This window comes from Triticum urartu, chromosome 3A (assembly GCF_056163025.1).
Source record: "Triticum urartu cultivar PI428250 chromosome 3A, HENAU_Tu73, whole genome shotgun sequence".
Taxonomy (NCBI): Eukaryota; Viridiplantae; Streptophyta; class Magnoliopsida; order Poales; family Poaceae; genus Triticum; species Triticum urartu.
In genome coordinates this window covers 569,095,638-569,107,793 of record NC_141875.1, presented here as the reverse complement: position 1 = coordinate 569,107,793, position 12,156 = coordinate 569,095,638, and the positions used below count along the sequence as shown (strand labels likewise).

General features: G+C 46.1%; 1 protein-coding gene and 1 pseudogene across 1 annotated transcript; one reads left to right on the top strand and one right to left on the bottom strand.

Moving 5' to 3' along the window:
• Positions 1-1,303: 1,303 nt before the first annotated feature.
• Positions 1,304-2,308, top strand: LOC125548754 (protein LURP-one-related 8 pseudogene; annotated as a pseudogene).
• Positions 2,309-7,053: 4,745 nt separating this feature from the next.
• Positions 7,054-8,868, bottom strand: LOC125548753 (uncharacterized protein At3g28850-like). Its single transcript, XM_048712299.2, has one exon. It carries the CDS (start codon positions 8,685-8,687, stop codon positions 7,464-7,466), a length of 1,224 nt encoding a protein of 407 aa, XP_048568256.1. The 5' UTR covers positions 8,688-8,868; the 3' UTR covers positions 7,054-7,463.
• Between the last annotated feature and the right edge of the window lie 3,288 nt (positions 8,869-12,156).

Here is a 12,156-nt window from a genome sequence, read left to right as displayed (position 1 = left end):
CTCTGGATATCTACGATCAAACGGGCTTGATTTGGAGTCGTCGATGGAAGAAAGAGCCCCGCTTTGGTATAATCTCCACACTATACGTATAAAGAGTAATAAACTTGTACCCATTTTCATATGCATGATGTGTCGGTAACCGTCTAGGACAGCTCGCTTGATATGCTAACTGCTAGTACCACTTTTGCTTCTTCGTGCACGTCACAATAAAAAAGGCAGCGCCTTGATTATTTTTCAAGGTTTTGTTCGGCCGGTTTGCTGCTGTTTTATTTTCCCTTTCTCTTTATTATTTTCATTTACTTTTCCTGTTTTTAAATCCGTGAACATTTTCAAATTTAAGATTTTTTTACAAATTCGTAACATTTTTTCCTGAATCCAAGAACATTTTCTCACTATTTATTTTTTTTAAATCTTTATTTTTTGTTTATTTTCATTTTTCCTTTTATTTTTTATTTTTAAAAAATACTCGTGCTTCTATAAATTTGTTCAATTTTTTGAAAAACCTCCCTTTTAATTTTTTTAAAATACAAAATATTTGCATTTTGAAAAATTGTACATAAATTTCTGAAAAATGTCTGCCTCTTTCAAAATTGTTTGTGTTTTGACATTTTGAGCAACTTTGGAAGACATAGCATTTTTTGAAATCTCTGTAGAATTTTTTGAAAATGTGAACAATTGTATTTTATGAGCAAAATTAGAAAACATTAAACATGTTTTCTGAAATTTTGAATTATTTTTAAAAAATTCAAATATTTTTTGAAAACAAGAAAAATGAAGATAAACAAACACAAACAGAAAAAAATGAAATACGGGAAAAGACCAGTTTGACAATATGCCAACCCAGCAAAACCACGGGCTTGTGTGAATTGACGAAGAAAAAAACAAAGAAAAAAAACTAAATTGGCATGTTAAGATGTCCTAGTTGGTTAGTGTGGTTCTGTCTAAACAAAGAGGTCATAAGTTTCTATCTCCTTTGATATGTTTAGAAGGATTGTACCGAAGCAGAAGCTAGCTTTCGTGAGATCCTATACTAGTTTCCCTTAAACTCAAGTCCTCAAGTTCCTGAGGGTAACTTGGGTCTTTGCATCATGAGCGGCCGAGTTTGTTATTGGTTTTTATAGTAGTAGCAAACAATCGATGATAGGATTTGTTATTAATTGAGGAAGAGGTCGTTAAGCAGCAGCCCATGTCACTTGTGTCCCCACGCACGTCAGAGCAACATGCCTTTGCTTTTTCTGCCGGTGGACAGTTTCTCCGGCTGGTCCATCATAGAGCCAGCGAGACTTGTATATAACCACCGCCTACCACGGACCCGACCTCAGAGCCAACCAACAGGGCGACCAAGCTCAATTAGCTCAGACTACTCAGCTACCGCCTGTCCGCTCTCAATTGCTCCATACCCTACATGGCGAGGGTTCACCCCAACATGGTGGCCGCGCCGGGCGCCGTCGACGAGGCGCCGGCCAGCTCCGCGGTGGACGGGCCGACGACGCTGACGGTGTGGCGCAAGTCCCTGCTGTTCGACTGCAAGGGGTTCACGGTGTTCGACGCCGAGGGCAACCTTGCCTACCGCGTCGACAGCTACGCCTCCGAGAGCGGCGACGAGGTCGTCCTCATGGACGCGGCCGGCCGCCCCGCCTTCACCGTCCGCCGCAAGCGGTTCACCCTGCAGGGCGAGCAGTGGCTCGTCTTCTCCGGCGAGGAGACGCGGAGGCCCGTGTACACCGTCAGGCGGAGCGGCCGCGGCAAGACGTTGGCGCACGTGACGGCGTGCGCGGGCACCGGCGCTGGGCCGTCTTACGAGGTGGAGGGGTCGTACGCGCGGCGGAGCTGCGTGGTGTACGACGGCGAGCGGCGCGCGGTGGCGGAGATCAGGCCCAAGGAGGTGGTCGGCACGGACGTGTTCCGCCTGGCGGTGCAGCCCGGCGTGGGCGTGCCGCTCGCCATGGCAGTGGTGGTGGCGCTGGAGCAGATGTTCGCGAGGCCGTCGCTCCTCAGGAGCTGGTCCACATAGATTATATAGTTAATTATAATTTGTTTGTTCATCGGAGTACGTCTCAGTATAGCCAAGCTTATAGCTTTTTTTTGCCCCTTGCGCTCAGTTTGGGGTTGGAATTGAGACCGTGTCGATCGATCTGTGGGTGTGGGCATGAGAGCAAGCCGATCTGTTCGATGATGCCCTCCAAATCAATCGCATATACGTACATACATACTACTATAGTATGGCCAAATGATGTCTTTTTGGTCTGTCGCTGTGTACATATTCCTTCAATCCAGAGAGTGAAATAATATAAACAGTTCTTCTGTATACGGTCCTCAGCCTCCGAGTCTGGAGATAACATACATCTTGTTGTCTTGTACAGAGCGCTATGTCGATCTTTTTCGCCATCTTTTTCATACGTATTTCGCCGAGATCACACGATTCGCATTACGTGGCCCGCGAGTTTCCGGCATCTTTGATTCTCGAGCAAAACGATCCCCGAGATAGCCAGAGAGATCTAGACAGGGACGCCGTTTCTCGTCGCTTCTGCCGCTTTCCGTGCTCCGTGGAAACATGGAATCATATTTTCGGAAACATTTCCCGGCTGCGTTTCCATTCCATGTGGTGTGGACTGGCGCTGGCAGGACCGCGACACGTCCTCGTCCTGTGACCATTTGCCGCCCTGGAGAAGGGAAGGGAAGGGAAGAGACGTGCACACCTGGGGTCCGAAATTCTGTTGGGAACGAGAGGAGAGGAGGCCACTTTTTGGGTACCTGGCGCGTCAGTCCAGCTGGGGGCTCTGGACGATACGTGTGCGGTCGGCTCTGAATTAATGGAGGCTATCCGTCTGCCTGCGCCGTGCAGAACTTGCGAAGGAGGATCCGTCTTGGTTTCTTGTGGTGTTTGTGTTCTTACGATGCTGGTGTGGCTCACTGAATTTTTGCCCGTGAGTCATGTGCTGTGGGTGTGAGTGGTCTGTCCTTCTCCTGTACCCGACTCTGGGGTTCGGGTTCGGCAACAATCGCTGTTTATTCACGAAGCACGGCTGAAACCGTATGAGCATGGAAATATAGTGAACAAAAATATCTTATGGAGTACTATTATTAGTGAACAAAAGTATTCTAGTAGCTTTGTACCGCTTATTGTGGGCTTTAGCAAGCAAATCATCCACATGCCTCGCGCCCCTCCGACCAACTGGACGGCCCACCGTCTACACGGCCGAGCAGCTGCTTAACTTCAAAGTTCAGTTTCCGTGAAGTGCAGCGTGCTTCTTTTACGGTAATGTTACCTAGCTGACGTTTGAGGGAGGGATGACAAGTGAACCATGTTTGATGATGGTTTTAGTTATGAGAAAAGATAAAAACGATGACAGTTTCTGAACGAAAGTTGGCTTCTAGGAATGAGAGTGCCATGTCTTCTGAAGAAAATGTCATCCTTTACCATTTCATCATAACTAAAACTGCCATCCAATCGTTCGCATGTGCCACCCTTCCTAACGAACATTCACAAAACACACACACACACACACGCCCCAGTCATGTTAATTTAGTTCATCGCAGGATTGTTCCGACTGTTACTTGTTGATTTAGTTTTATTTTTTGCTGCGCTTCGGTTCGAATTCCATGCACTATGTGTTGTCCACTCAAATGTCTTAACCGGGCGGAATGGCGATAGAAGGGTATTACAACACCTAAGTTCGTTTTGAAAGGGGTAAAACAGAGCACCCAACTAAGGGCATGGATCTAATTATCCCTTGAAACTTTGTTTGTTTGCTCCAGCACTCCTGAACACAAATTTATTTATTGGCACTTCTGAGCCGTCTCAAGTTGCTTCCTTGCTGGTCACACGTAAGCATGTTGTTTTGCTAATTTCGCCCATAACTTGAGAGTTGTGACTTGGCTTTTTTCTTGTAAATCATGATTTTGAGATCTGCTCTGTTTACTAAGGTATTATTGAGAAAATTGGTTCTGCTTGCTTGATACTCCAAATTGCTCTATCCTCGAAGAAATGTGCTACCTTTTTATGTTCGGAACCACCGCTCGTTCTTTCATCACCACTTCCAAGTATTGTATTTCCTCTGGTTCCGCTACACTGCCCTGACCATTCAATATTATTTGAACTATCTCAGTAGTTCTGCAAGTTTAAAATTTCGAAATTATTTTAAATTTAAAAGAAAACAGCTGACAGGGTTAGTAACCAATGATTTGCTCTGTTGAATTGTATCAGTAGTTCTGCTAATTTCAAATTCAAATTGGTTTTACCCTGCAAAAAAATAATAATTCAAATTCACAGGTATCTTTTTTTCAATTTCATGACCATTCTTTCTTCCGTAGGTCAGATAGCCAATAGGCCAACATAGTAAACTGGGCAAGCCAGCTGAGAGGACTATTCTTCATCCATGACTCATCTTCATTGTCATGTCGGAGGGAAAAATCTTATAGGTCGCTCATTGCAATTAACTGCCGGAAAACACACTAATATGCGCTCACTTGAGCCGATTCATTTTAGACGCGAGTGCTACCTAGGGGCTCATGATTTTTCTTTCTGTTCATTCCATTGATTTTCTTTTCATATATTATTTTTCTATTAAAAAAATTTCACCAAATTTTAAGTAAATTCTATTTCGAAAGAATGAACACAAAATTTAAAACTTTCGCAAATGTTCACAAATTTTTTAAAAATGGAAATTTATAAAAATGTTCACACTACTTATTTCTTTCTTTTAACATTTTAAAATTCAAGAAAAAAATGAAAAAGAGAAGGCAAACAAAAAGAAGGAACGAAAACTGAAAAAAAAACCAGAAGAAAACCGAGTGAAAAAAAATGACCAAAATGTAGCCCAGAAAACCGGAGGGAACCATCGAGGGGTGCCAGGAATGGCGACAGCCCACTGAGACTGGCAAAGCGAGGGGGGGGGGGGGTTGTTCTCCCACTACCACTATATTTGGCGCTTAACACGCCAAATAGGATTCAACCCCTCGCTAACTGGTTGTTTGGATAGTGATGATTAGCCATGAGTTTATAGAAAATAGGTTTTTAGCTGATTTTATGTAAAATCAGTTTTACTAGTTTGTTTTTGACTAATCAGTTTATGAGCAAACACGTTTGGAGTAAGAGAAGTTAACGCTGGCTTCTCTTGTTTCTTGTTTTGGATATGTATCTCTCCGGTGAGATCCCATGAGATGAGGAAGGAGCAGGCTGCCAGAAAAGAACGGGATGGCCTGAGTCCGTTAGGATCCAGTATTTACAAAACGGGTTTATAGGAAAACTACTAATTCTCGTTTTTCCATAAACTTGAAATTCTGGGTTTCTGAGAACCACGTTTTTTTATATCCATGGATTAGTTGGAACAGCCAAACAAGATTTTATTCGATTAGACGGTTTTTCTAATTTGTACAGATTGCGTTTTGTATATTCTATCCATCCAAACAACCCCTAAGGGCGTATCCTTTTTGGCACGTGGGTCGTTTGGTAACGACCGCGCGCGCACCCCCTACTTCCGCTGCGGTCATTTTGGGCTTTACGGTTTTTGGAAGGCTTTGCAACCTTACTAAACATTTTTTCCTTTGGCTTTTCCTCCTCTCTTTTTTTAGTTTTTTCCTTTCTCTTTTAGTTTTCCTTTTTCTTTTTTCTTTTTCAATTTTTCAATTTTTTCATTTTCCCCACATTCACGTGCATTTTCTGAAATCTAGAACATTTCTTTCAAACCGCAAACATTTTAGAATCTTTATTTTTTTTGAAATTCAGATAATTCATGAACTTTATGAGTTCAAATAGTTTTTAAATCTTTAACATTTTTTGAAATTCCATTTTTGTTCACCGAAATCAAAAAAACTTCATCATATTTTAAAATGTTCATGAATTTTCTGAAAATGGTCATCATATGCAAAAAAAAAATCATTGCGCTAAAAATGTTCTTGAATTTGAAATATGAAAATCAAATTCAAAATCTGTTCATCGAAATAAAAAAATGTTCCACGTATTAAAAATTGTTCATGGATTTTATAAAAAGTAATCGTCATACTAGAAAATGTCTAGTGAATTCAAAAAATGTTCTTGAATTAAAAATTTGTTCATCGAATAACAAATTGTTCATTATATTTGTAAATGGTCGTCATATTAAAAATTGGTCACTGGACTCAAAAAAAATTCTCGAATGCAAAATTTGTTCATAAATTTGTAAACAATATTCATTGAATTTTTTTCATCAAATAAAAAAATGTTCATCAAAATTCTAAGATTTACATATAAAATTCCAATTTTGTTATAAATATACAATAATATTTCATCAAAAGTTAAATAATGTTCAGTCAAAATTTAAAAAATGTTAATCTTTTAGAAATGGTCAATATATTTGTGAATTCATGAACATGAGCCTCTCAGTAAGCCAGCCCCCCCCCCCCCCCCCAAATTTGTACACCCTTTTTTCTTTACCCAGGCTGGTTTCTTATTTAAAAGAATGTTTCAAAATTCAAATAATTGTATGAATTAAAAAGGTTCAACTTTTTATGAAAAAAACATGAATCCAAAAGAGTTCTTGAATTCAACATAAATTTACAATTTTGAAAAAGATGTTTGTGGTTTAAGGAAAATGGTCATAAATTCAAAAAATGGGCATATCTTGCGCAGTTCCTCTGAAGCTGTTCACAAAGTCCATTGCGATTAAAGGTTTCTCCATGGTATCTACTATAAGAATCTCCGCGGCTTCAGTAATTTGTGCATTCCATTACTTCCGTTGTGAAAAAACATTTTGTTCATAAGAGAGGAAGATAAACTAACAACTTAGAATAATCATTTTAGACCGGGAAGGAAAGTACGAATCAGGATAAAGCTAGCAGGGCTTCCCTTCTTTTCCTGGGTAGTACCAACTGGTTTGTCCTCTGTCAACATTTAATTGAGCTACTAAAATGTATTTACTCACAAATGACTTGATACTAGTATGAAAACAACCATCTCCCAAATGATTTTTGCTTCCCAAAATATAGGAGCAAATCAAACTAATCACCAAGCTGGCAAACATCAAACAGACAGAAAAATGCCTAGACTTCTAAGATCCAGGATAATTTCTTTTTTAGAAAGAAGGCCTGCGGCCTGGCGTCAAATTAATGACGTCCTTGCAGACAAATACAACACCACACGAAAGGAAAGAAGGAAAGAAAATAGGCAGGATACAAGATGTTGCATTACAACAACACAGCCCGGATTACACCAAGCAAACAACAAGTGAAACAATGGGCCATGACTTGGAGTCACGAGAGCCCTCTTCCGGGACCGGGCGCCTGGAGCATAGAAAGGTCCGGGATAACTGCGATTCCAAGAACACATCCATCCACGAACAAACTAAGATATTGCTGACCAGGAGAAAACCAAAAGGCAGCTTCTCTGGCAGCACGGTAAAGTGAGGCCAATTGTAGCCTACGAGAACGTAGCGAGTCTCTCAGTCTGACACTAATCTGGCACATGAAACTCTTAGCTGTGGCCGTCAGAGGCAGCAGACCGGGCACCTGATGAGCCCGTTCTCGTTGCAGTGCGTGCACTCCTCGAACATGTCACCCACGCACCCACCCTCGTCGCCGGCGAAGAGCTTGCAGCTGCCGAAGCACCTGTCGCAGGGCAGGAACCGCAAGTCACCGCACCCGACGCACGGGGGGAGGAGCGCCGCCACCGTCTCGCACCCGGCCAGCGCGTGAGCGAGCTCGCCGCTCTCGTGCAGCGCGCTCACCTCGTCGGCGCCCCCAAGGTCTTGCTGCTGCTCGCCATCGCCCAAGACGAAAACGCGGGGGAGCACGTGCCCGCCCCCCGCGGCGAGGCTGACGAGGTTGCGGAGCTCGTCCTTGAAGGCGGCGTGCATGGACACGTCGCGCTCGTCCACGCGCACGCGGTAGGAGAACAGGATGGCGCGCACGGCCGCGCCGTCCGCGAACGTCTTGCGCACGCCGCGGATGCTGGTGAAGTACACTACCACCGCCTTCCTCGGAGGAGGCGCCGCCACCTCGTCCGTGGCGTCGCGGGTGGCGCTCTGGGCCTCAGCTTCCTTCATCTCCTCCAGCTTCTTGTGGAACTCGTCGACACGCGCGCGAACCAAGCCGGTCACCTCCGGCATGTCCCGGGCGGCCGGCGGCACCGCCTCGTCCAAGGCGGCCGTCTCCCGCGGGGTCGTGGCCTCATTCTCTGGGAAGAGAACCGCCGGGTGAGACGGTGACTGTCCTACCAAGGCCTCGCGGAACAGGGACAGGATCGCCGGGTCAAAGTCAGGCGCCACAAACTGCACCGGCGGTGGCGGCGACGATGATTCTCCACGGAACCAACTCGGCGAAGCTGAAAATTGCGGCGTGCTCGAAGTCGCTGATGCGGTCCAATGCGCTGTGCTCGACGTTGCCGATGCTGCGCCCTCAAGAATTCCGGCCGGCGATAGCTTGACCGGCGCGCGGCCCTCCGCAGGCCACGCCGCCGCATCCCCACTAAAGGAAGCGGCCTTCGCCTCCGCTGACGGTGCTCCGTATTCGGCTTCGCCCTTTACCGTCTCTTCGAGCGGCAACCTCGTGTAGGGGTGCAGGCCGTCGTGCCGGCCGCGGCAGAGGCCGTGGGAGCCCAGCGCCGAGGCGGCGCGTGAAGGAAGGCTATGCCGCCTCTCTGGCCGCGCCGGCGCCGGCAGCGCCGACATGTCTACGCCGCCGCGCGCAAGCGTCGAGCTGGAGCATCCCATTGCTGGCCCCTGGCCGGACTTCAGATGTGAGAGCCGCCGGACACCTGCAGAAGGACGATCACGTGCGCCTATTTATGGACGTGGAGCTCTTTTTTTTTTTGTTGATGTGAAAAAAGGCAAGTGAACTGGCGAATAGCGTGCGCTCGATGGGAATTGGTTGGTGTTTAATTAGGCCAATAAATCGGCAACTTATTATTTTTGGATAAATGTAGTATTATTTATTTATTTATTTGATAAAATGTAGTATTGTTATTTTGGTAATTCTTTATCATGGAAAAATGGTGTTTAGGAGAAGACCATATGATAACCATATGACAAGACCAAAAATATCATCATTTTTTAAGGAAGACTGCTAGGCGTTAGCTGGTTGTGCAAGGATCAACCGCTTAGATAGCCGTCTGATTTGCCCTTTTGGATGGATTTGAGCCACTTGATTCTTCTCTTTCATCGCTTTCCATCTCCACCTACACATGGCTCCCAATCAGTGATTACAAAACATCCCTAGTTCGTCATCCTTTTCTCTTGCTCTCGTCTCTCGCTCTCTCTGTCTCAATCCTTCTCGTTCTAAACGGTCAATGCTACAAACTCGCCGCCGGCCACCAAATCCGAGGACCTGCGCAACACCCACCGCACAACCATTGTTGCTGTCAACGACCCATTGCAACAAGCACGACAACACCACGCTGCTCCTGCTACTGCAAGCTCCGCCCACGGTAGCAAGCCGCCGACGGGCTGGGCAAGCCAACCACTAGCTGGGGCGCTGGTGCTGCATACGCGGCGTCAATGCTACTTGTTGGTCGCCGTAGGAGTCGCCCACACGCTGCAAATCAGACACTGGTGTTGCAATGTTCGACAGAGAGGTCTCTACAAGGATTCACCGTGAGGGTGCTGCAAAGATCAACTGATGGATCCTGCCTGGCCGGCTGCAGGGTGCTATCAAAGGCCGCTCGTTGGCGTATGAGGTAAAGAGGGCAGTTCATTGGGGATTCTGATCTGGCGTCGCTCCTGCAAGGGGGCCGTCGTGCCGTGAGCCGCTGTTGTGACGCGGTCGCCTCATTCTTGAGTACTTGCCTGCAGCATCAGGCGCTGTTGTGGGGGTGTGGCGGGTCGGGCTAGCAATGAGCATTGTCCATGTTGTGACTGTCGCGACGCCTAGCAGTACGGCGACGTTGCAATGAAGCGACACCCCGTGGCAGCGACAGGTAGTGCTGCGAATTACGGCCGGTCCCATATTGAATTGCAGCATCAACGCCATTGTGATAGGCTGCCAGCACGCCGTCCCCGTGCATCGTATCACCGACATGACGTGATTACTTGCTCGCAGCAGTGAGCGGCAATGATGTGGGCTTACAACATTAGGTGATGGTCGACGGAGCTTGAAGCATCGGTGGTGAGCGGAAGGAGGAGGTGGAGAGGGGGAGCAAGGTTGTGGAAGTGGCGATGGTCGCAGCCAGTGCCACCTCATCGATCTGGATTAAAAAAAGAGAGAGATGTGAGATAGAAAGGAGAGAAAGTAGCGCTCGGGAAGACAACCAACAGTTGAACGAAGATTCTCGATAGGATAAGATGGATAGTTATGTGGGGTCCGTCAGACACATGTGTTGTGTTGGAGGCAGCTGATTTCATAAAGAAATCAGACGGTTGGATGAAAGCATTTTCCTTTTTAAGAAGGCTAGGGAATATCCAACGTCATGCATCAAATTAGACATGCAAAACATTTGTGGGCATATCTGGACATGTATGTGGATAGCTTTAGGAGGAGCCGTTCATCCAACCGTATCCATCAAATGTCTCTTCTTTGTCCAATAAAGAGAGTAGAGAGGAGGGAGGAAGAGAAAGGGCGAGGTTGTGGTGGGGATCGAGGCTGAGCTAGTCGTGTCCATAGCATGTTCGAACTCCCCCAAACCTGCTACAAGTTTGCCTTTGGTTTATGGGATTCGGACAACCCGATGATGTATCCCATTGGATGGCAAAATGTTTTAACATGGCACTAGCGAATACACACACTTTGCCGCTCGTCATTAACTGGGTTTCGTTTGGTTAAGTTTTCATTAATTTACAAAGAAAGGTTAGTGGTCCTTTAAGCCGACTGCTTTAGCATGATTGGTTTAGTTGGAGTAAAATAGCGGTGCGGAGTCTAGTATGCAGTTTAAATACAAACACATGATAGATAGCAGGTGGACAACTTGGCAAATGCTAATGGAGGCCAAGCTCTGTGAGCTTGATATTAAAATACCATTTTACACAACGCAAAAGATCGATTTATTTGTGAATACACATGCACATGTGTGCAACACATGTGCAAAAATTTACAACATTATACTTTCACATGTGGCTCATAAAAGATACAAATATGTATTTCTAAATGGTAGATTTTTGTTGTTGTTGGGCCGGAATTTTGTTTTTCTGTGTGGTCTATGAGGGAGTCCTGGACTAAGGGGTCCTCGGACGTCCGACCTATTGGATATCGGCCGGACTAATGGATCGTGAAGATACAAAGACCGAAGACTCTGCCTGTGTCCGGATAGGACTCTCCTTAGCGTGGAAGGAAAGCTTGGCGATCAAATGTGAAGATTCCTTTATCTGTAACCGACCTTATGTAACCCTAGATCCCTCCTGTGTCTATATAAACCGGAGGGCTAGGTCCGTAGAGACATCCTCATAATCATAGTCAAGCTAGACTTTTAGGGTTTAGCCATTACGATCTCATGGTAGATAAACTCTTATAATACTCATATTCATCAAGATCAATCAAGCAGGAAGTAGGGTATTACCTCCATAGAGAGGGCCCGAACCTGGGTAAACATTGTGTCCCCTGTCTCATGTTACCATCGACCTTAGACGCACAGTTCGGGACCCCCTACCCGAGATCCGCCGGTTTTGACACCGACATTGGTGCTTTCATTGAGAGTTCCACTGTGTCGTCGTCAAGAGGTTTGATGGCTCCTTCAATCATCTACAACGATGCTGTCCAAAGGGAAGTCTTCCTCCTCGGACAGATCTTCGTGTTCGGCGGCTTCGCACTGCGTGCCAACTCGCTTCACCATCTGGAGCAGATCGATAGATACGCCCCTGGCCGTCAGGTCAGATTCGGGAGCTTGAACTAAGTCGCGGATATCCATGGAGACTTGATCTTCAACGGATTTGATACCACGGCAATCGCTCCCCGTCACCTCGATGAACATGACTTAGATCTGTCCTTGGGCCATACTCAGGAAATTGCATTGTAGCCGCTCTGGCCTTAGATCCGGAGCAGGTCACGCCATCCGAGGACAGGAAGCTCAACCCCGCCACGGAAGCCGTAGACTCCACGGCGTTGGAGCCGCACACAGACCTAACTTCCGGTAATGCCTGTGTCACCGGAACCTCGGAATCGTTTCCGATTATAAGTTCCGAACTATGTGCGTCCGCACATGTCGAGCATGATCGGTCATCGATCGCCGAATTCAGCGCCGCAGACATCTTCAGG

Excerpts from the sequence above, each read along its gene's own strand:
- LOC125548753 (XM_048712299.2), bottom strand. The coding sequence starts at position 8,687 with ATGGGATGCTCCAGCTCGACGCTTGCGCGCGGCGGCGTAGACATGTCG.